The sequence below is a fragment of the Ctenopharyngodon idella genome, chromosome 21 (assembly GCF_019924925.1).
Source record: "Ctenopharyngodon idella isolate HZGC_01 chromosome 21, HZGC01, whole genome shotgun sequence".
NCBI lineage: Eukaryota > Metazoa > Chordata > Actinopteri > Cypriniformes > Xenocyprididae > Ctenopharyngodon > Ctenopharyngodon idella.
In genome coordinates, this window is record NC_067240.1 from 23,329,369 (window position 1) to 23,355,048 (window position 25,680).

The following is a 25,680-nucleotide window of genomic DNA, read 5'->3' on the forward strand; positions in this document are numbered from 1 at the left end:
TGTCACAAGTGGTGGGCTGTTTTCTTTTTCTTTTTTTTTTGTGTGTTTTTTGTTTTTTTCATGAAATAAATTAAAATGTTTCAAAATGATGCAAAATTATTTTTATTATAGCTAGAGGTGTGCAGCAAGCTCTTTATCTGTTATCTGTGACAAAAATATCTGCTTCTGTATTCAGATCTAATTTCGGCAAGGCTTAAAAAGATGCTTCTCAAAACTAAATCCAATGCCTATCTTATATGTAACTTTATCTCCATTTCTATATACCAGATGTAACATGTGTAACCAATTAAAATTATTATTGTTATTATTTAATTGCAACCTTTATGTAAGATTCATAATATCTCTTCAGATTCTTTCAGATTAGTTTCCAGGCCTTTTCTGCAGATTACATCTTACATCAGTAGGTGCCATAAAGTTACATTATTTTTGTGCCACATTTCTGCACAAGTCAGTCTTTAGGCCTTATCATACACCCGGTGCAATGCAACACAAGTGTTTTTTGCTAGTTTCAGCCCCACGCAGTTATCATTTTCATGTCCAGCGCCATGTTGTTTAAATAGCAAATGCACTCGCGCCCATCTGTTCGCCCATGGGTGTGCTGGTCTGAAAATGGTGTGTCCGGCGCATTGTTGGCGTGTTGCTATTTTAAGGTAACTGGCAACGACTGTGCAATTGACCAACAAAAACCTGGTCTAAAGTCAATGGCGCAATTTTTTTATTTTTATTTAAAGGGCTCGTTAGTAATATGCGCCTGTAGGCGGGTCCACAGCGCGCGTATACTCTGCTTGTTACACACACGGGGACACACACAGTATGCAGCACACAAACATGCCAAATGTTAAAAATAAAAGGATTACAATGTAAAAGATTATTATTGTGTACATAAAGATAAAAATGCCTACGTTATAATGGATAGTCATTGCATGTATCAGAATTACCTATTTGCAATAATGACAAATGAAATTTGCTAATTATTTGACCAATCGTGGCAATACATACTTTTGACAAGTTTGTATTTTTTGAGATGCACACAGTAAAAGGAGCCTGCAACAAACCCATGTCATTCTTTTTTAGGTATTCAGCTTCAGGCACATGGTACTGTATTATTATTTGCTATTGTAGTCTATTATTAAATATATTATTAATTAAATACCTTTACATCAAAGCAGTATGCTAAAAGGAAACTTAAGTGTTGTAACATGTACACTGTTTGTTCATCTATTATTATGGTGGTGACAGCAGCAGCCAGGCAACTGTAAATACTTTGATGCAGTATGCTTTAACCATTCCCTGTTTCCATCTGAAACCAATCTAAACCACTCTCAACCCTGGTTATAAAAGCACCAGGCAGTTTTAAACCTACAGAGGTTTATAGTGGCCACTCAGGCAGCAATGATATAAAGTAAACAGTAAGAGCGACATTCAAAGAGTAGCTGTTATTATGATTATTATTTCTGGCCCAAAGGGCATAGTGACTTGTTTTCCTTACTGTTCAGGGGGTGAAAGCACTTCTGCCGTTAAAGTGGTCTCCCACAGCATTTTTTTTTGTCACTTTCAGTTGCTACAGGCAAAATTGTGCAATGACTTTCCATATATTTTTAAATTTTTTTTTTTTTTTTTTTTTTTAAATAAACTCTTATAAGCTTTTGATATATCTGGGTACGTTTAACCAACACACTCTCACATATAGTATATACAGTATACACTGCCATGGTTTGGGGTCATAGGTATTGAAAGGTATTCATAATGCACATTATAATGCTTAATATCTTTTCATAAATAATTGTAACCAATATAGTTAGAATGCATTATACTATATTTACATATTCATTGTTACATCTGAAATTGGTTGTTTGCCATGTGTTTTAATGCATTATACTTTCTAAAGGTAAATGAATAAATACTGTAAGTATTATAATGTAATACATCACTTATAATTATTCATCATGCAATGCATTATAAGGTGCATTACAAGGCATAATAAATGCATTAAAATAGCTTTGATAATTCATTATAAATAAAAGCCTTCAATTAAATTACCAAGATTTCTATTTCAAATAAATACTGTTCTTTGTATTCATCAGAGAATCCGAAAAAACAAAATGTATCACAGTTTCCACAAAAATATTAAGCAACACAGTAATAAGAAATGTTTCTTGAACACCAAATCAGCATATTAGAATGACTGAAGAGTGAAGACTTAAGGCTGCTGAAAATTCAGCTTTACCATCACAGGAATAAATTGCATTTTAAAATATATTCAAATTAAAAAATATTAAAATATATATTCAAATATATTCAAATTAAAAAATATATATTTTAAATTGTAATAATATCTCACAATATTGCTGTTTTAACTGTATTTTGATCAAATAATGCAGACTTGGTAAGCATTAGAGACTTCTTTCAAAAACATTCAAACTTTTGAACAGGTGTATAATAATATATAATATAAAACCTGCATCCTTGTACTTAAAGGATTAGTTCACTCCAGAATTAAAATTTCCTGGTAATTTACTCACCCCCATGTCATCCAAGATTATGTCTTTCTTTCTTCAGCCGAAATGAAATTAAGGTTTTTGAGGAAAACTTTTTTTTCTCTAATATAGTGGACTTCAACAGGGACCAATGGGTTGAAGGTCCAAATTGCATTTTCAGTGCAGCTACAAAGGGCTCTACACGATCCCAGCCGAGGATTAAGGGTCTTATCTAGCGAAACGATCTGTCAATTTCTAAAAACAAATGCTCGTCTTGCACTGCTCTGCGATCCGCCACGCATTACTTAATCACGTTGGAAAGGTCACGTGTGACAGCTGGAAGTACCGATCCAGTGTCTACAACGTGAATGTGCAAAGACTAAGTCAAACGCCTTTTGCAAAAAAAGGTAAAACTACAATGTCGGAAGATTTTGAAGTTGGAGGAGAAAATGAGATGGAGTTTTTCGCCCTACCACGGCACTTCCGCCTACGTCACACATGACCTTTCCAACATGATTATGTAATGCATGGCGGATCGTAGAGCAGTGCAAGATGAGCATTTGTGGTTAAAAAGTAATTTTTTTTTTGTTTTGTTTTGTTTTTTGTTTTTTTAGAAAATGACCGATCGTTTCGCTAGACAAAACCCTTATTCCTCATCTAGGATCGTGTAGAGCCCTTTAAAGCTGCACTGAAACTGCAATTTGAACCTTCAACCCATTGTACCCTGGTGAAGTCCACTATATGGAGAAAAATCCTGGAATGTTTTCCTCAAAAACCTTAACTTCACTTCTTCGACTGAAGAAAAAGACATAAACATCTTGGATGACATGGGGGTGAGTAAATTATCAGGAAATTTTAATTCTGAAATGAACTAATCCTTTAATGCAAGAATTGTGGACCAGCTCATATTCCGTTTAGGTTTTAGATCTTTTGGGTGAACTAATCCTTTAAGTAAAACCAAATGAAACATTCATCATGGCATTGCTAGTCTGATCCATATCAGTATACATTAGACACACTTGGTGCATTCACCTTTTTGCAGGGCAAGATGAGAATCGCACTGAATGTGCGGACACAGTGACGACCCAGAAATAAAAAGATGAAAGCATTTAGTTGACACCCACTGAGTTACACCCCCTAGTGTGTGGAGGAATCTATTAAGACCTTGAAGTGGACACTCCTCTTTAATGTTGTTCCTTGAAAACAAGGCTATTCAATCTCCTTGTGCCCTGATTCAATAAAGCGGCTTGCGGTGTGGTGAGAGAGCCGTAAATTTGCCGCCCACAGAATTTTATAGGATCCTGATCATCCGTCCTAGATCGAAAGGGGAGAAAGACCTTATCGTACGTGTCTTTGGCGAGCAGACACCTCAGTCAATGTTCTTTCCTCCAGAGAACGGAGGCCTGCCGACCGGCCACATCCGAACACAAGCAGGACATTGTGTCTCATCAGCAGCCTTGTCACTCAAAGACCACATGATTGCTTTCTGCCGTTTGAGAGACTCAAGCGAGACGAAGCTCACCTGCTGGCTGGAGCCTGGTCAGTCAGCAATAATTTGCATCAGGTTTGAAAAAAGACCCTAAATCTGTGCACAGCTGATGGTCAGTCTAATTCGCAATCCAGATGATCATGACTGTTGGTAAGAAGATTGAACTTCTGTGAAGTTTTCAGATAAAAGCCCAGCAAAGCTCTGTTGACTTTGCAAAATATGTTCACAGTTCTTTGACTCAAAATGTCAGTATAAATGTGTGTTCTGCAATCACTTGATTTAGCACTTCTATAGGCAGCCTGAGACGGATCAGTACAGTCCAAAGTGATATGAACTCTATAGGAAATCCATGAGAGCTGACAGTGATTGGTGGTGATGGTGCTCTGGGGAAGCATTATTGAAGCCTCACTCATCTACTGTATGTGGGTCAGATAAGATGAATCCCTCATGTTTATTCACCTGGCTAATTAAAACAACCTATGCTCACTTAAAAAAAAAAAAAAAAAAAAAAAAGAAAGTGCCTCTACCTACATTTTTATAAAACTTCAAAAACTTACCTATACATACTATTCACTGTGGTTTCCAGCTGAAATAAACACTAGAGGCAGTAAAAAACTTTTGTTCCTTTTTTTACAGAAATTTGGATTACTGTGGCAGATATGCGTGGTTCCTTGCACAATACTATGTTATGACCTCAGAACACTTTTACCATAGTGCATGATCTGTAAACAAATACATTTTGATGTTTTCATTACATATCCAGCTCTATATGCATGATTTGTGCTGATGTAGTAAACTTGCTTGGTAGCTCACCTAGTACAGCACTGCAGTTGTGACGTGGAGCGTTTGGGTACGAGTCCTGTGAAACATGAATCATGATAAAACAACTCAAAGGGCCCTATTTTAGTGATCTAAGCGCATGGTCTGAAGCAAATGGCGCAGGTGCACTTAGGGCGTGTCCGAATCCACTTTTGCTAGTTTAATGGCGGAAAAAATGTTCAGCGCGCCAGGCGCGTGGTCAAAAAGGGGATGTACCTAGTCTCTTAATGAGTCATGGGTGTGTTTTCGGCATAACGTGCAATAAACCAATCAGTGTCATCTCCCATTCCCTTTAAAAGCCAGGTACACTTGCACCATGGCGGATTGCTATTTACATGGTGGAATATAGACACCCTCAACCTGAGGAGTCAGTTTAAATACGTGTGTGTATTGCCACGACTGGTCTAATAATTAGCCATTTTCATTTGTCATTACTGTAAATAGGTACAGTCAAACCAAAAATTCAGATATTTTTGATATATTTTTACTAGTGGGTGCAGGACACTATAGTTCATTTATGTAAGTAAGGATAGCAAAATAAAGTAAACTGTGACATATTATACCCAAAAAAATCTTCATACAGTCGACTACCAGTAAAATTGATAAAAATTTGGAACCAAAAATTATTCAGACACTTTGACCTGACCATGTTTTGCTTAAGTGTTATCTGACATGATTAAGATTAATTTTTTCTGACACAGTTTAACTCTGAGATCTTGTCATATTTTATTACCATTTTTTAAACTATAGTGAATAAACTGTATTAATGAATGAAATGTTTAAGGTGTCTGAATAAATTTTGGTTTGACTAATTCTGATAGATGCAGTGAATATCCATTATGACATGTAGGCATTTTTATTTTTATGTACACAATAATAATCTTTTACATTGTAATCCTTTTATTTTTAATATTTGGTACTTTTGTGTGCTGCTGCACGTCCCTGTGTGTGTAATAATCAGAGTGTACGCCCGTTGTGCACACGTCTATATGCGCATATTACTAATGTACCCTTAAAAAAAAGAATAAAATTTAAACCAGGTTTTTGGTGGTCAATGGCGCACTCGTTTTCAGTTGCCTCAAAATAGTGACAACCCAACAATGAGCCTGAACACACCTCATTTTCAGACGAGCACGCCCATGGGTGAACAGATGGGCACGAGTGCATTTGCTATTTAAACAACGCGCGTTGCATCACGCCTGCCGTCACATTGCGTCAGGTGCATAATAGGGCCCAAAGACTCAAAGAAGCAAGTTAAAATGCCATGGTTGCTTCAGAAAATGCATTTTTATGTCACATTTGCTTTTGTTAACTGTCATCATTTATTGTATACCTTTCTGTCTTCTGTGAAACACAAAAGGAGAAGTTTTGAAGAATGTTGATGCTGCACTTTTCAATAGGATAGGGAGGGACCATGGCTATCAAGCTCCAAAAAGGACAAAAAAGCACCATAAAGGTATCATAAAAGTGGTCCATGTGACAATTTTGTTTGTGTAAAACAAGAGAGAATGAGTGCACGGTGTGATTTGAGAGACATGAAAGTAGCACCAGTTTCAGTTACCTGGATGAACACATTGATTTTAATGCAAATATTAAGAAATATCTGACATCTAAATGCCGCTTCTAAACTCAATTGGATTAATTATTGCTTTAAATGCAACAAACATCTCCGTCTCCACCACTTCCCTGTGCTTTTCACATTCTTTCCATTTCTCTCTGCACTCCTGAGGAATGCTACGTTCCTATGATAGATGATATAAAGGCGGCTTCTCTGACTTTGAAGAACTCGATCAGATCTCAAGATGGAGCCTCCAGCAAGCCGAGAGGCAATTCCATCGATAGGCATCTGAGGGTACACACGGGCTACAGCAGGGATATGGCTATCACCTGTGATCCAAGCGAAATAGGCTTCCCATGTTTTTAGGTTGAGTCCAAGAGGGTGCAACTTCTTATCTTCTCTTAGAGAAAACACTTTACCAGACAGCAAGATACAAAGAAGCAGCACTTGTTTTTAAATAAACAACCTCTTAATGATTGAATTTATTTCTTTATTTCATTAGTCCAAACCAGATGAATCTGGCAACATTTTATCACGTTGGTTGTTGTACATATCGTGGCAGTTCATAAATTCAGATGTCCAATGAGTGGCGTTACAAGGTTAACACTCTTTCACATTTGAAAATAATGTACGATGTGCACTAAACCCTGACCTAAACCTAGCCGATAGTGTTAACAAAAGCAAATGTGAAATAAAAACACATTTGTTGCAGCAAACATGCCATTTTAGCTTTTACAATCTTTTATCATGACTTTTGTCCTGTGTTTCATGGGACTCTGGTACACAAGCCCTCCACCTCACAAGTGCAGTACTGTACCAGGTGAGCTACCGAGCAAGTTTACTATGTCAGAAAAGCTATTCATATGGAGCTGTTTATGTGATGTGACTCTCAAAATGTATTCATTTACAAATCATACACTATGGTAAAAGTGTTTTGAGGTCATAACATAGTATTGTGCAAGTGTGAAAGTAAGTCGTTATTAATTGATAATGTGCCCCTGTAATCATAATTTGTTTGAAAAGGTAGTTGTTTGGTGTTTTACTGCCTCTAGTGTTTATTTCAACTGGAAACTGCATGGAATTGTATGTAAAGGTATGCTTTTGGAATTTTGCTAAAATACAGGCACAGTTAAAAAGAGAACATTTTTACATGAGTTTGAATCTTTTTTTTTTTTTACTTCAATATCTTCTCTTCTGCAGCCTGCATAAAATCACAGGATGAGGAAAGTGATACTAACCTATAACTATGCATTATTTATGATCACAAGCTATTCTCCATTAGATTAAACCGCGGGTGGATTGGCATGGAATTAAATGTTGTAATCCTTCAGCATATTCAAATGCTGCTTCTTAATCTGAACAGGATCAGACCAAATGCATTTCCATGGAAATACTGACACCTAGCTTTGCATGTGTCATGTCATCTTAGATATTTTTCTGCTTGGATACACAATTTCTTATTGGCAGCATCTCTCTTTCACCATACATGCAAAGCAACTCATATAGTTTATACAAATTGGCATGGTGTAGCAGCATCAACACTAGGTTGCTGTGAAGTGACTGTTGCTGCCTATAAAAAGTATTTTTTAGCAAAGCCAAGACAAATTCGGTAGTGTTAACGGGTAAAATACACAGACAGCATTAGAATTCACATATTATTTGCATTACAAAGGTTGTGTTTCGAAAATGTCATTTTTCATTGGTGGCATTTTGCCGACTTCAGAATGCAATTACACTGAAAAAGCCTAATCGATTTGGACACCAATTAACCCTGCTTATTTGCTCTGTGACTAATTTTCCCTGAGAATGAAACACTAGCGTACAGGTTGTTCAAAAAGCCTCCTGTATGAGCAATTTCAGCTCTTTATTTGTTCTCTCTTTAGGTAAAAAGGGAAAGAAATGCAAACCGTTGACGTCTCAGTAATAATTGTACACCCTCTTGCTCTGACTTTCATGAGTCATGGCAATTTTGCAACAAAGATGCATTTGAATCTAGCAGTGGTGAGTCCTTTTAGGGCATCATGTTCTGAGGAGAGGTCGCAGTGCTCTGCAGAGCTCACTGAGTGTTGACGTGCGCTGTGTCAATGGCATCAAAGCGTTTGCATCAAGTAAGTGCGGAGCCTTATGTGACTGTAATGCAAATGAGTCTCCATTCCAGATAGAATCACAGGCTTTCAGTCCTACATCTGTCAACAAGGGTGTTCTGGTTATGTAGGCCAATGTGTTGTCCTCATTCATTTATTACGATAGTCATTGTGTCAGATAATGCAATTTTGACTCCTAAACTCTTGTCGTGCCATGGACAAGAAACATTGATGAAGCAATGTCATTGAGAAGGTGGAACTAGTGACTGACTTCTGGAAACAAAAACGTAAACAAACGGCTATCGAAGCGACGTTTTAGCTTAATGCTAATTCTAGTACTCACCGGCTCCGCTACCGTTCACCAGAATTTATCTTGTTTCACTCTTTCGTGATAGTCCCTCGAGGAAGCATCACAAAGACTGGAGTTTTATTGCCATAGTTCCACAAATCTTCCCTCCATTGCATAATTCCACCTGGCAGCACCAAAAAACCAGCATATGCTGGTTAAGGTAGGTTTTGGAGCTGGTAAGCTGGTTTGAGCTGGTCAAGTGCTGGTCTTATGCTGGTCTTATGCTGGTCTTATGCTGGTCCATGCTGGTCCTAAACTGGTCCTTTGCTGGTCCTAAGCTGGTCCAGGACCAGCATGGGTCACCATAGGACCAGCATAGGACTAGCATGGACCAGCATAGGACCAGCACTTGACCAGCATAAACCAGCTCAAACCAGCATACCAGCTCCAAAACCTACCTTAACCAGCATATGCTGTTTTTTTCAATATCTTCACCTCTCTTTTGTTTCGCCATGTTTGAAAGCTGTGTACAGAAGAGCTTCTGTGCTCCTATTGGTCAACTTCACAGATGTGACGGAGCTTGTCGTGGAGGACTGAACATTTTTTATTTTTTTTTAAACATGCTAGTCTTTCTAAAACAACATCGGCATCGGTTGTCGTCCACTATGACACACTATACCAGATGAAATGATAAATTCTTGCGTCCTGACGCCCATTGTTGTTTACGAATCACCACAACACTCTACATCAAACGGACTGTGCCAAAATCGGCTGATATTGTGTCATCTGAACCTGGCATAAGGGATAGTTCATCCAAAAAATATAGTTATTTGTTCATTCTCATGTTGCTCCAAACCTGAATGCTGCAATAGGAGATTTTTGGAAGTCTTTAAAGTCTGCATGAAACAGAAGTTGCAATAGGCTTATCTTCCCTATTGTGATGTATATCCATGTGAAACAGCTTCTGGAACAAGAAAATGTAGGTCGGGACTGTCCATTTGGAATTGATTGGATAGTTATTGTTTGCTATTGTAATGTGAGTGACAGGTTGTCCTGTAGTAGTATGCAGCCCTACAAACAAGCAAAGCAAGCGAAATTATTTAAAAATTAAATTTTAAAGCGCAATCACAATTATTATCATAAAAATCGCAGTTTGATTAATTTCTTTTTTTTTTTTTTCCCAAATCGTGCAGCCCTAGTTTGTGTACATGATCACAAATGAGATATCTTGACAGAGCTTTGGCAGAGGAAGCGATCTTATGACTTTACAACCTTGGCAACAGAATGACTTTTAAATTGTGGGGAAAGAAAATGGTTGGGTTGTAATGTCACTAGGCCTATATGGTGAAGACTGAGCTCATGAATATTAATTAGCTGCACTGACATTGCTAGGTAATCTTCCTAGACTGTCCAGTCATGTTAGCTAATTAAGATTCAAGAGCTAAACCTTCACCTTCTACTATTCCGAAATTGCTATCCTGTGCAGTGTGCAGATGTGCTTGAGTTGTACAGCCTTGCAGACTTTCTGTGCTGTTTTGGCATTGAGCTGCACATATCAATCCAGTTTTATGCTTGCTCAGATTTTTTTATTATTTTTATTTTTATTATTTTTATTTTTTTTGTCATTACCTTTTAATAATAATGAATAAATAATCAAGAGATTATGTAGGAGAGTGCATCTCCGAGATGCTAAAACTGAAATGTCAACATAATAGTCACAAACTCAAATGTAGCACTGCTTTAGAACACACAGGTTCTCAAATTGGGCTCTGTGGAAAAATTAATGGGAAATGGTGTAACATAATAATGATAACAACAAAATAAATAAGTTAAGACTTAATTTAAATCACATATTATTTTATTATACTGATGAGTCAAATGACAGGTGAAGCGAATATCATTGATCATCTCCTAACAAGGCCACATATTAATGTCTGGTTAGATTAGATGGTAGGCAAACAATCAGTTATCGTAATCACTGTGTTGGATATAGGAGAAATGGGCAAGAATAAAGATCTGAGCGACCAAATTGTTATGGCAGGGTGACAAGCATCCCTGAAACGACAAGACTCCCGGTCAGCAGTGGTGAGAATTTACCAACAGTGGTTCAAGAAGGGACAACAAATAAGACAACAAACCAGCGAGAGGATGTTGGGCACCCAAGGCTCATCAAAGCACGAGGGCAGTGAAGGCTATCCCGTCTGGTCTGAGCAAACAGTAGGTCTACTGTGTCACAAGTCACAAAAAATTTAATCATGTTATGGGAGGAATGTGTCACAGTCATATGGGGCAGCATAGCTGCAGACCAATCTGTGTCTATGATGACCCCTGTCCACCATCGAAAGCACCTACAATGGGCACGCAAGCATCGGAACTGGACCTTGGAGCAGTGAAAGAACGTTGCCATGTCTGATGAGTCCCATTTTCATTTACATCACATGGACAGCCGTGTACACCGTATACCTGCAAGTGATGGCACCAAGATGTACTGTGGGACGATGACAAGCTGGTGTAGGGAGTGTGATGCTCTGGACAATGTTTTATGGGAAACCCTGGGTCCAGCCATTCATGTGGACGTAAATTTGACACGTACTACCTACATAATCATTGTTTTAGACCAGGTACACCCCTTCATGACAGTAGTGGCCTCTTTCAGCACAATAAAGCACCCTGCCACACCAAAGAGTTTAAGGTGTCGCCCTGGCCTCCAAATTCCCCAGATCTCAATCCAATTGAGCATCTGTGGGATGTGCTGGACCAACAAGTTCGATCCATGATATACATTGTTCTTTATACATTAAAATATACAGCTGCCTTTAAGGGGGTCCCATCATAGCCCAAGGGGAAATGATCGCATTTGGAGGTCTGTGACCTTGAAGTTTGATAACCCCATGCATTAGGAAACCTGGAAGTAATTTTTCTGCTAATTCCACAATACCTTCTCACAAGATCTGTGTCTTTCTCCCTTCTCTCTTTCTTTTTAAAGCACTCTAAACTGTCCCTCCCCTCAATGTCACAGCATCAGATAAAGGAGATTGTTTTTTCACCAGACCCCTCTTTGCAATTCTTGTCTCCTCTTTCTCTCCTCTCTCACACTTTCTCTTCCACAATAAATATCAAACAGCCAGTGCAGTGACACTGGTGGTGGAAATCAATTTACTCCTTGATGCTGCATAAACTGTGGCACGCCAGAGGAGGTTTGTTGATTCCCGCATGGTACCGTTCAGAAACACACCTGAGAGTTTTCGGCCTTTCTGTCAGCTGCTGCAAACCTGCCTGAATAATTCATCATATTCTTTGACTTTCCTCTGCCCGTATCCGCCACTCCTTCGATTCTGCTTTGATTCGTGTAGTGGAAGACCTGGAAAGATTCACCATCACATGGCGCCTAATCTCATTCTCCTCCCTTCCGCTTCTCCTGCATCTTTACTTAGTTTACATTTTCTCACCACGAAAGTCAAGTTTTACTTCCAACCTGCCCTAAATCTCTTCTACTGGGAAAAACAAAATCTTAAATCTTTGGATTTTTGGAACTGGTTTTGGAACATGATAGTTGGTTACAAGCTGCTCATTAGCTTGTTTGAGATGGTAATGTTAATTTAACTTAAAATGTGGTGTAGGTTTGTTAGGGATGTAACGATACCAAAATCTCATGATACGATAATACCTCCATATAAATTCCACGATACAATATTTAACAATATTTATTGTGACAATATACAATATTTATTGTGATATTTAAAAATAATATCACAAAGAAAAGAAATGAAGACTTGGGAAAAAAAAAAAGTGTCATAAGTGTTAAACAATGATTGAACATTACAATGATGTACAAATTAGCCATGTCATATCCTGTCCTCTTTTCTTTATCCTCTAATCATTGTTTAGAGGTATGAGGTATAGTATGAGATGGGTCAAATGACCTAAAACTCCCCTTTATAAAATAAAATAATTGCATCAGATGGACCTTGACAAAGGTAACATCTATTATTTTTTCTAACATTCTCAAGAGTTGTATTTGTTAACATTAGTTAATGCACTGTGAAGTAAAATGAACAAACTATGAACAGCTGTATTTTTATTAACTAGGTTAACAAAGATTAACAAATACAATAACAAATGTATTGCTCATGGTTAGTTAATGCATTAACTAATGTTAACAAATTAACCTTATTGTAAAGTGTTACCACAAATTTAACATGCATAAGATGCTCGAACACACATGTAAGATCCAGATAGCTGAAACAGAATATTTTTGTAAGATTCATAAAGACTTGTTTCTAAAAGAATGATTCAGTGATAAATACAATTATAACAGTGATTTGTTGCCACCTAGTGGCGTAACACTGCAATCGATACAGTCGTTATTAGAAGCACTTTCAAAAAGGGATTTATCCTATTTTGATCAGTAAAATAGACATCAGCGTTTATCTGAATAATACACTTTTTTTTCACTGCTATAATATTCATGATGTGAGACGTCTCTATCAAAGGATACGCTCCTCGCACCTGCCCACCCATCGCACCAGAACAGTTTAAGTCGCCAGCCACCGCCAGTGTTTTTGGCCAGTGTTTTTTTCACAAACATTTCATGGCCCCCAGAATATTTTGTTGTATGAATATCTGAACATGCAACGTTTTATTCTAGCTTCATGCATTCTCTTTTATCAACATTTGAGAAGTTTCATAAAAAAAGCAACATTTTGAGCAGAAAGCTGAAAAAATCGTGTTTCTGTCAAAGGCTACGTCTGGATCAGATTCAGTACGATAATCAAAACATATATTTTAGTAGATCAAGTCAATCAACACCCCCAAAGCTTGCACAGTATTAACCACTTCCTGGGTTGACATTTCACTTAGTAACATTAGACCATTTTGATTTATATGCTGTTTATTGTTGTTGATCGCATTATTTTTCATATGCATCTGGTTACATTATAAGACCGCTCGTTTCTGCTTCTTCTTTGCCTCCGTTTTGATCTGGAGATACTGTACTCATTCAGAAGATGTATGATAGTGCCCCCTAGCGTATTACAGTGAAAACATGGAAAGCTGTAAAATCTCGTCAATGGCGGGGAAATAGTTTTGTTTGGAAAGTGAAATATGAGCAATTTCCATTTGCCATCTTCCAAAAGTTCTATTTTCCAAACAGAAATTAAATTGTTTGAAAAAAGCAGAAAATTGTTTAAAGAACTCAGCTAAAATCCTTAAAACACAATAAAAAGTCTTAATAGCGTATCTACTGTCACTGTGGTTATAGGAATTAATCAAGGCTAGCGTAAGTTGCGAAAGGAACTGATTTCGGTTACCCATCCATATAGACATTATTTGATCCTTTTCTGCCCCTTTTATGTAGGCTGCTAAGGTACCAAATAGTAAACACTGAGATTCCAAACACTGACGTGTGTGAACGTAGCCTTTGATTCTTATCCACATGCTAATGCTAAAGTGTCTTCTCAATCCATACAGACCTGCAAATTGCAGCAGTTTGTTACAGACTTTCATAACAGTCAGACGTAATAAAACACACCCCTCATATTTGCTCACGTTAATGGCAGTTGTGCAGAAAAAATGGCCAGCAGACCAAAGCAGGGTACAATTGTGACAGGCACTTTGATCCTTTGATGTGAATGTTATTAAATATGGTGATAAGAGCATGTGAGGGATAGGAAGTGGCAAAAGATTCCTCACCAAAGGCTTCAGACTTCAAAGCAAACAGTCAATGTTTACTGTAAGAGTAATGTTAAAATAGCAAGCTAAGCTATTGGGACCCTGTATCAAAACACATTTCCATGCATTTAATGCTTAGCGTAGGCCCGGAGTGGCCATCGGGAGAATTCCCGGTGGGTCACTGTTAGATTGGGCCGGCAGTAACTTACCACTTCCTTCGACATAAATGCAGTTTCACACAGGACGTGGAAAGCACAAGTTCATTTTCAATGAGAGACAAACAAAATTGGCAAATCGCAGGCAGTTCTAGCAGCAAAGGCGATGTACAAGCAGTGCTTGTACACCCAAAATCCTGTTGCTTGCGTGTGCAGCTCTTCGTAATGGTTATAAATATTATAAATATTATTATATGGCCTAAATAAATATTACGCACACAGTAAGCCACATTACGTCTACCCACCCCACTTTCTCTCCATACTTCTCACACACACACACACACACACACACACACACACACAAAATGCATGTTACATTATTGCGTGACTGATAATTGAAGTAACTAATCACACATCTTTACTTTGTATATAAAGCAGCACATCAGTTTATGTTATGCATTAAAAAGTGTTGCTTTCTTATGTCGCTTGGCAGAGAGTGCGCATACTCTCTCTCTCTCACACGAGTGCGTACCCAGAGAGAAAGAATGAATCCGCATAGACCAATCTACCATGCACATAATAGATAATAGTTGTAAAATAAAAGTTTAAGTGCTAGGTTTAAATATGTTCTTTCTTGTCTGTTTTTTAAGTAAAGTATAAATGCTTTTTTTCAGAGAATATATATTGAATTAAGTTTATTCTTTTTACCTCACTGGCATTTTTAAGTATAAATATAACTATTTTTGTGTAAGTTTTGTGAGGTTTTTATATAATTTGATAAGTCTTGCTTTAAATTTAGCTTTTTAAAATGTAATTTTGCTTTAAATTTTATTTGAAGGATGCTTATATTTACAGAGCTTAGCGTAAATGAGTACACCCCCTTTGAAAAGTAACATTTTAAACAATATCTCAATAAACAAAAACAATTTCCAAAATGTTAACAAGACTAAGTTTAATATAACATCTGTTTAACATATAACATGAAAGTATGGTTAATAATATAACTTGGATTACACATTTTTCAGTTTTACTCAAATTAGGGTGATGCATAAATGAGTACACCCCACAACAAAAACTACTACATCTAGTACTTTGTATGGCCTCCGTTGTTTTTTAATGACAGCACCAAGTCTTCTAGGCATGGAATGAACAAGTTGGCGACATTTTGCAACATCTATCTTTTTCCATTCTTCAAGAATGATCTCTTTTAGAGAGGAGGGAGAGTGATGCTCAACTTGTCTCTTCAGAATTCCCCATAGGTGTTCGATTGGGTTCAGATCAGGAGCCACTGAATCATTTTCACCCTGTTCTTCAGAAACCCAACAGTGGCCTTAGATGTGTGTTTAGGATCATTGTCATGTTGGAAAAGTGCACAACGCCAAGGGCACGGAGTGATGGTAGCATCTTCTCTTTCAGTATAGAGCAGTACATCTGTGAATTCATGATGCCATCACTGAAATGCAGCTCCCCGACACCAGCAGCACTCATGCAGCCCCACATAAGGACACTGCCACCACCATGTTTCACTGTAGGCACCATGCATTTTTCTTTGTATTCCTCACCTTTGCGACGCCGTACAGTTTTGAAGCCATCAGTTCCAAAAACATTTATCTTGGTCTCATCACTCCAGAGTATAGAGTCCCAGTAGTCGTCATCTTTGTCAGCATGGGCCCTGGCAAACTCTAGGCGGGCTTTTTTGTGCCTGGGTTTTAGGAGAGGCTTCTTTCGTGGACGGCACCCATGCATGCCATTCCTCTGCAGTGTACGCCGTATTGTGTCACGGAAAATAGTCACCCCAGTTTGGCTTTCTACTTCTTTAGATAACTGCAGTGAACTTGCATGCCGATTTTCTTCAACCCTTCTCATCAGAAGACGCTCCTGTCGAGGTGTTAACTTCCGTGGACGACCTGGATGTCTTTGTGAGATGGTTGCATCTTTTTGTACCACTTTTGCTACAGTATTCTGACTGATAAGTAAAGCTCTGCTGATCTTCTTGTAGCCTTCACCTTTCTGGTGTAAAGAAATTATTTTTTTTCTCAGGTCTTGAGACATTTCTCTTCCATGTGGTGCCATTGCTGACAGCATGAAATGGGAAGGGGTTTTAACCTTTTGTAGTCAACTGTCTGCTGGACACCTGTGTAATGAATAATTAGACTCACCTGTTGTTGAATTCTTGTTAAATTAGACATTTGTAGTCTAAAATTTTGCTTTGCTCCAGAGACTTTCAGTGGGGTGTACTCACTTTTGCATCACCCTAATTTGAGTAAAACTGAAAAATTTATATTATTAACCTTACTTTCATGTTGTAAGTTAAACAGATGTTATATGAAACTTGACTTGACTCTTGTCAACATTTTGGAAATTGTTTTTGTTCATTGAGATTTTTAAAATGTTACTTTTCAAAGGGGGTGTACTTATTTACGCTGAGCACTGTATGTTTGTATGTATTTATTTATTTTTTCATTTGTCATTAACCTCTTCCTTTCTTTTGCTCTCTTTCTGTCCACCTCTTTCTGCAGGATGGCATGGGTCACCTGCGTATCACAGAAAGAGGCCTGAAACTGGAGGGCGATTCGGAATTCCTTCAGCCGCTGTATGCCAAAGAAATCCAGTCCAGACCAGTAAGTGCACATCAGGGCCTGTCAGCATGGTGTCTGTGCGATAGCAAGGAGGACATACATTCTCTCTCTCACACAATGTCCAGGCGTAATAATATCAGTGAGGCTGCAGTGGATGGATGGCTTGATAATGTGTAGGGTGCTGGCGTTATCTCATCTGTCTAGCACGAGTGAGACTATAGAGAGTGAAAGACAGAGTGATAGAGAGAAACAGACAGAGGAGATGAGGTGAATAGCAATAGCCTGATGGGACTGGTGATGAGAGGAAACTCCCATCCACTGCAATAGGAATAAAAGACTTACTCCAGGAATTAGACAACCACCATACACTAAGATAGCGACACCAGGAGAAATAACCAACATACAAATATTTATAAAGCATGGTTACTTAAATTTTCATGTGTTTACATAGACTCTAAATGTACATTGTTAATATTTGACAGTGTCTAAAACGTAAGCATTTTACATATGAACAACACAGAATGTTAAATTAATGAAATAAATATCTGTCTGTTTGAACAGACATACGGATAGATAGACAGACAGAAAGATAGAGAGATAGACATCTGTCCGTCCATCCGTCCATCTATCTATTTATCTGTAGAGACAGACGGATAGACAGACAGATAGACAGACAAACAAACAGATGACAGACAGATAATTGTTAGACAGACAGAAAGACAGACAGACAGACAGACAGACAGAGATAGATGCAAATGGTTCGTGAATATTGTGAGGGTTTTGGTATTGAAATAGCATGTGGAAAAGTGCCACCAGAGTTTGATGAATTAACCCAAGATTTTTCATAATTCCATAAAAAAAAAAGGCATTAATTTTTTCAGATGCTTTTATTCAATGCAAGTTGCAGAAGATGCATTGCAGGAACATTCCCATAAAGTGCCATAGGCACAGAACTGTAACCTCAGATACCCACCAGCTGTTGCCACATTTCTAGTTCATAGCAACCTGGGGATGAATCTGCCAACCTATTGATCCAATAGTGCTTAACTGACTGCCACATACTGAAGCATAAAAATAAATGTGGGAAAAATGTTTAAAATAAAGGATATAAAAAAATTTACTCTAATTATATCAGATTCCTTGAAATAGAAAGTAAACTTTCACTACTTGTTCATTATTCTCTTTTGTGATGATGCCTTCAAATTTAATATTCCAAACCTTTTTTTTTTTTTGTTTTTTTTTTGTGCAACACATTTTAGATGTGCGTCTCATTCAGAAGGTCACAGCGTAATGAATAATTGAACACCTGTTGCATTCCTGATGTTTCTCTGTGTAAACAACACTCTACCAATATCAGCATATGATGAATCTGGTTCACATTTCTATTACGTTGAGCCTTTAAAGTCAAAATGAAATCAGAATTGACCTTGTTTACTTTGTCATTGCACATTTTTGGTCTTATTCTGCAAAAAAAAAATCTTCTTTAAGAACTTAGTCAGCCTTTAACTTTCCTTTTCAGCTGAAATCACAAATCCTTTCTACTTTTTCTAACCCCTCTTTAATCACCTGGTCATTTTCTCTCATTGCACTTTATTTTATTTATTTATTTATTTATTTATTTATTTTTACAGTACAGTGTCATAATTGATATAACAGCCATCTCTTAAAAAAAAAAAAAAAAAAAAAAAAAAAACTTTAGAATTGAAGATATAATATTTATTTTCCTATTTTAAATTTCCCTAATGACAAGGAGTTTAATGAAAGATAAGTGAATGTCATGGAAAATGTAGCTTGTGTCAAGTATGTTCCTCTTAATTAGCCTCACACAACTGCAGTTTGACCTATTTTTACCAACAAAAAAAAAAAAAAAAAAAAAAAAAAAACAGATGTTCTCACAATAATCAAGAGCATTTTACACTTGAGTTAAAACAGAGCAGCAAAACTGCAATGCATAATTTACATTAAATGCATATCTCTTTTAGTATGCAACACAATAGTATCTTTATTTAAAGTCAACTGGAGCATGAAATATTGTTCTAGATTAAGACAGATATCTGTCTTGCATAACTGGCTGTTACTATTAGTGTTTTATACAGAATCATTGTTTTTGTCAACTATTTTCAGCTTTATTTATTTATTTATTTTTGCATGATTCTTGGAGGAGACCATCTGCCCAACAATTAAACCAACCCAGACATGCATGCTGTGTTAATTTTTGATCGGCCCCTAAGCATAAAGAGAAATTTTTTACCAAGTGTTTGCACAGTACCCTGCCTGAAGAGAGACTTCACAAATGCTTACACTTTTGTGCAATTGCTTTTCTTTAAAAAAGGCAGATGTGTGGTTATAACACTGCAAAATCATTTTTAACAAGCATCTTTGTCTTATTTTCCAGATACAATATCTAAACAGCCTTAAAATAAGATTCACCTGATAAGCATGACTACATAAAAATATTAGGACTTGTTTTCAGAGAATGCATCTTGATTGTGTGTATTTTGCACTGGTTGATTTTTTTTTTTTTTTTTTTTTTTTTTTTTCTATTAGTTTTAGGTGGAAAAACAAGTGAAAAAAACAGCCAGTGCAATAAGATAAAATTCTTATACACTTACATTCAAGATATATATGTATTACTATTTGGCTATTGTGCTTCATGTGGTAACATCTAAATTGATTGATTTTATTCAAATAAGAAAAATGTTATTCACATAAATATATTAGGTTACACCAACAAAACTAAATTTCAACTAATTTTCAAGTTTCAAGTAAGATCAGGTAGAAATAGTTCTTTAAAGGTGCAGTAAGAGATTTCTGAGAAGCACTGTTGAAAGTGGAAAGTGGACCGAGCACCACAACAAACTTCTAGCCAATCAGCAGTAGGGGGCGTATACATTCATGATGGGGGTGGAAAGAGAATGAGTAAGAGAGAGAGAAAGGTCAGAGGAATATCACTGGAATAAGAAGGGTTATGATCAGGCAAGAGCTTTAGGACCCACGTTAATGTTAGAAAAGCTGGCCTGGAAGGCCTGAAAATGGATGCAGAGGTCGTGTTGTTTCTGCTCCATACTCTTGCTTATATATACTCTTGTGTACTGTATTTTCATATTTTTGTTCTTCCTTGTCGTTCGTTTGTCATCTTCACTTTATTTTTCATGAAGCACTATTTTGCTTCGCTTCTGCTGTGATAGAGACATCCACTCTTGTATCACATTTTGGGGGTGGAGCAATGAAGTTCACCAAACAGAAATTAATTAAATGGAAATGAGTTCATCTCACTCAAATTATAATGAAAGCTCACTGTACCTAATAGAAAAAAGTTGTGTGAACTCAACATTTTATTGTTGTAAGCTGAACTTAATATGATTGAGTTGCAGCAGATTTTTAATTCCCAGCATGCTTTGCGTCAGACTGTATAAGGAAAATAAATGTTGAAATTAAAGCTGCGTTCCATTCGACAGGGTCCCTACGCAGTGTTTACTGCTCCCTACTCCCTGAGCACGGTATATCAGTTGAAGTGGACTTCGCTGACAATAATCTCTCATTTGGAACGCCCTGCAAATGTCATCAAAGAAAGTCAACGACGGTGTCGCGCAGATTATGATATGATATAAATAAATAGATATTATAATTTATTTTCGAATTTAAAATGGACTCTTAACAGATTTGAAGCTGTAACTGTCATGCCATATGAAAATAAATTCTCATTTAGTTAACTGTATAAATGTATTCTTAATCCATGGTTTGGGTCTCATCTCGTGCGCTTTCTTTTCCACGCGCTGCCGCATAGTAAACACTCCTGAGGTAAATAAAGTAAAATAAAATATGACAGAGTCTCAGCTGCTTTTCAACACTTTTACTTTGTCATGCCTATTCATACAATAAAATATGCAAATGTAACACTCATCGCCATAACATTCATACTTTCGTTCGTATAAGAATAACAAAATGTATGAATACTCAAAACGCATACGTAAATTCCTAAAAACTTTTTCAACGGCTCTGCTCCATCATAGTTCTGACTAGTGACGCGGTGCGCAATGACAGTTGGATGATTTTACCTCTCTACTTCCTGTGAAGTGATGTATCGATGTTCCCTTATTCCCTATGCCGTTCACAGTGCCCTTCGAACTGAACATGTTCGCTCCCTTCGGATTGAAATCTCACTTAAGATGGCGAAATACCCCGTGAAGTCTACTTCGCAGTCCACTTACGGTCGAATGGAACGCACCTTAAGTGTTATTTTGTGTGTTTTTGCACAAGATTAACATAGCGAGACATAAGTTAGTGTTTAATGTTGTGTTATGTTGGGATTTACAGGGAGTTATGTTTTGTAGGGTTACCATTGTGGTGAAGAGTAGAGCCTGTGGTTAGGTTGAGGATGGGCTGGCTGAGAACTGTGGGAGCGAAGGGATGCCGGTGACGTGATTGCTAATGAGAGACACCTGTGCACAACACTGGCCTTGCTCCGCTTCCACAGCTCTCAGCCCCGCCCCACTTGTCACAAAAATTTTAATTTCTACTAACTTAAAAGAGTCAGTTTACTTAAATGTTTGAGTATTCTGAACTTATTGAGTTTTACAGTGCTCCTGTTCTGTTATCATTGCTTTTTACCAATGTTAGTTTTTGCTTAGTCTTATGTAACTTTATTACTTTGAGTTTAATGAACTTAAATCATTTAAGGCAATCGTTTCCTCAAATGGTTTGAGTTTCCATAACTTATCAGGTTTTACAGTGCAGTGTTCAACAATGATTCTCAGAAATCGCTTACTGCACTTTTAACAAAACAATTGCACGTTACCACCACGTTTACTTTTTACAATTTGTATTTTTCTCTTTTTTGCATTATGAATAAAAAGTTGAATTTATTTATTTTTCATTTATTTATTTATTTATTTTTATATTTTTAACTCTTCTTTTTAATGTCAGGGAAGCCCATTGTTCCTGCAGTCTTCTAAGAACGTGTCTGTCAACATCCTCAACGAGAAGAAGCAATTAGTATCTCAACTCGTTGCAGGTAAGCACACAAATACAAACACTTAAACTAAGAATCATTTAAAAACCCTCATGCAAACCCTTTGTGATAATTATATGTATAATATATATACAATAATTGTATTGTTCCCCAAGATTTCGCAGACTATAAATTGGAATGAAGATTTCTCGCCCCATCTCTGTGGGCGTTTATATTAGGGTAGATAGCATGAAATGAAATATTCACTGAACTCAGGAGGCGACTATGGGCCAATCCTCTCACGGAAGGAAAATGAATCCAGGCAGCTATAATGTTAAATTTTATGGGACAGATGGTTAAATGACTATTTTGAAAGAGTTAAAGGGTTCTTTGATAGCCAGGTTGTTAGTCTCATCTCTCTCATGATGTAGCCTTTATAACTGTGACTAGAGACTTCATTACAGCGCAGTAATTGCATGTGCATGGATGCATGTACTATTAAGTCCTGGTTAATAGTGTAATAGTGAGGCCATATTTTAATGAAAGTAATTTTGCCTTAAATGGACTAGTTAAGACTTTCACTTGAGTTATGGTGCTAGAACAACTGTATGGAAAACACAATTAAAAGGAAGTGTAAGAACAAGTATGTGTTTCATTAATTGAATTCTAAAGTGTTTTGTGTACTAGCTAGTCAGAAAAGTCATTAAGTAAATTACAAGATTGACTGTGCCAAATTAGACTAATACTTTAATTGCTATATCCTGTCAGAATATCTTACTTTTTCTTAATTTGAGCTAGATTTTTGGGGGAACATATGGAAAATGCTCTTCATAAACTGTAAAAAAAAGTGTATTTTTCGTCAGGTTCTCATGGAGTTCATGCACGGGGCAAAATGCTGGAGGTAAAATCAAGTGCAGGAAAACTGCTCTTCTCTGCGGACGACCATGAGGTGGTAGTTGGTGCAGAGAAATTACGAGTTATGGGTGAGTGAACATTTAAATTATAACACATTTGAGGGCATTAAACTTTTTTTATGCTCACAGAAAGCCTTAGCCTTGTTCCCACACAGTTGTTTGGCACAGTCTACAAAGAGAAAGCTGAAGTGCTAACTGAGCCTCTCAGAACTGCTTTGAAGCACAGACTTGAATGAGACATTGTGCTGAGCTTTGACATCCAAGTCCATTTCACATTTATAAGAACCCTCCAAAAAATGGCAAAGCATCTATTATAATATAATGAAACATTTGTCATTTATTTGTTGCTTTCAAAAATAAATGTAATATAATTTTCAATAATATTGTCTAACATACAGGTTTTTAAACTGAGGTCTGAAGACAAGGAAGTTTGTGGAGGGAAAAAGATTCTACACATGATTTTTTTTTTAGGGCTGTCGTGTTAAAGTAATCATTGATTTTGACACAATTAGTGAATTTGATATTGTTTTTTAAAAAATCCAAATGTTATTCCATTGATTTGTATTTTATTGCTGTATAGTTAATAGAAATTTCCAGTGACAATATAAAATCTTTAATAATAATAATATTTATTATTATCATTATTATTATTATTATTATTAAGAAATATTGTCTTTAAAATATATGTTGTCCCCATTTATTCACTGCTGGCACAACCTGTTTTGAAAAGGCCCCACAGTTTCTGGTCACATTTGGCGTGAAAACGAGAAGCACTTGGCAGAGCTTTCCAACATTAAAACCCCAGATGGTGAGAATATATATATTTATATATATATATTCCGTTTATCTTTTTTTCAGTGATTTATTTTGGGAAGTGAAAAAAAAAATCCTGACTTTTCAAGGTTGTTTTGTGCCGTATTTGATCACGGCGCTGTGCTTGTCTCAGGGGTAGAGCTAAACTTCCTTTAAAGTGATTACTCAAGCCTGTGTACATCCATTTTTTCCCCCGATGATTTTCCCTAAGCCACAGTTCATTACCTTACATCCACTCTAACTTAGCAACGGACTGCAGTGCGAACAGGGGTATTTAGAACTGGATGTTTCTCTTTCGGATTTTATCTCAAGTGTTCCTGGAGTGATGCCAGGCATCTGAAGTAGTCTGAAGGCCTTTGGTAGACCACACAGGGATGATGTGCACTTTTTAAGGTCAGGAAAGTCCTGCTACTCTAATACTTAGATAAATGCCTATGTCTCCTTGTACACATCTATTGCTTATCAATCTTGAGAGCTCCTGCCATATAATAGGACTACTCTAATGTCATGACAGCTGAGAGTGAGTCTATAGGTAAACCCAACTTCGACTGCCATCAGAACACATCTGATCAACTCAGAATAGAACTTTAGTAGGCACAACACCTGTCAGCCCAAGCAACACTTAAATACCAATGTTCACTCTAATATTTGTTCTTCCACAAAACCTCTTTCTATTGGGCCAATCCTTTAAAAATCTGATTCATCCAATGACTTGCAGGACTTGACACCTATCTTTTTCCCAAGAAAATGGAAAATTTAAGAGCACGTAAAGAACTTTATTGCAATGCAAATTGATAAAATAATTTGCTTTTCCTTAAATAAGAGATACGAGGAGACATTTACAAGCAAAATTACTTTATTTGAATACAAAAAGTACACTAGGTTTTTAAATATTTCCACTTCAAACTGTATTTATTTAAGAATTATGAAATTATTTATATTTTAAATACCAGATACCAAGCTCATGTACTTGTACTCGTACTCGTAAAAATACCCCCGATACCAAAGACCGATACCTCACGTGACGTAACTGACAGAATTTTCCGTGCACAGAGACACCGGTGGCAGCAGCAGAAACAATGTCAGCCTCAAGGGAGTGGAAATACTTCAAATTAATGATGACAACACACACATTGTGAACTGCATGCTTTCAATCGCAATTCGTTATCGATTAGTGAAGGCGGGATGGGTGGAATCGCGCTAAATGACACAGACCAGAAGCGCTCCCTCTCCGCACGCTCGCTCTCTCTTTCTTGCGGACGATCCCAGTTCTCTCAGACAGCGCGATCAGTTCTCCTCGCGCCTGAATGGTCAAATGCACACATAGTTGTCAAAATGTCCATGGTGTGGAGTATCTCACGTAAATACAGTCGGTTATGGCTTAAGTGGACGTAAACATTTGGGTGAAAACAGGAAATGTGTCAGTATCCATGGATTCAGTCTTAAAGGGACCGTAGCCTATATTTGTCATTAATGTTAATAAAACAACAAAATATGTTAAATAAATGTATACATGGTAAATAAACCTACTGTATCTGAAAAACAAGTTTATTTAATTTGTATTTTTTGTATTGTTTGTAAATTTCTTTTTATATAACAACAATTATATATATTGGTAATTATGCCCTTTGAAGGTTATTGGACACTGAAACTGAAATCGAATACATTTCTGATTTGTTATGTTTCTGTCGCTGCATGCTAAGGACAGCTTAAATATGCAACTTCGCTGGATAACGAATGCATAACAGCGAACAAATGGATATAAATTAATGCAAATGAATGGTAACAATCGTGACATTAAACAGTTGCTGTTTTTGTCACATTGTTTTAACCGCTTGAGGTACTGCTAATGTTAGCATCCTCTCAGCCTCGACAGCAAACA

The 25,680-nt window shown here is 36.9% G+C and overlaps 1 protein-coding gene across 4 annotated transcripts in view; it reads left to right on the forward strand.

Moving 5' to 3' along the window:
* The window catches only part of sgcd (sarcoglycan, delta (dystrophin-associated glycoprotein)), a 221,802-nt gene that overhangs the window by 145,025 nt on the left and 51,097 nt on the right, over window positions 1–25,680 (forward strand). For all 4 annotated transcript variants that reach the window (XM_051878783.1, XM_051878784.1, XM_051878780.1 and 1 more), the window contains exons 3-5: window positions 17,061–17,162; window positions 22,047–22,134; window positions 22,935–23,054. In XM_051878783.1, coding sequence (XP_051734743.1) covers window positions 17,061–17,162; window positions 22,047–22,134; window positions 22,935–23,054 — 310 coding nt within the window. The remainder of the gene's footprint in view (window positions 1–17,060; window positions 17,163–22,046; window positions 22,135–22,934; window positions 23,055–25,680) is intronic.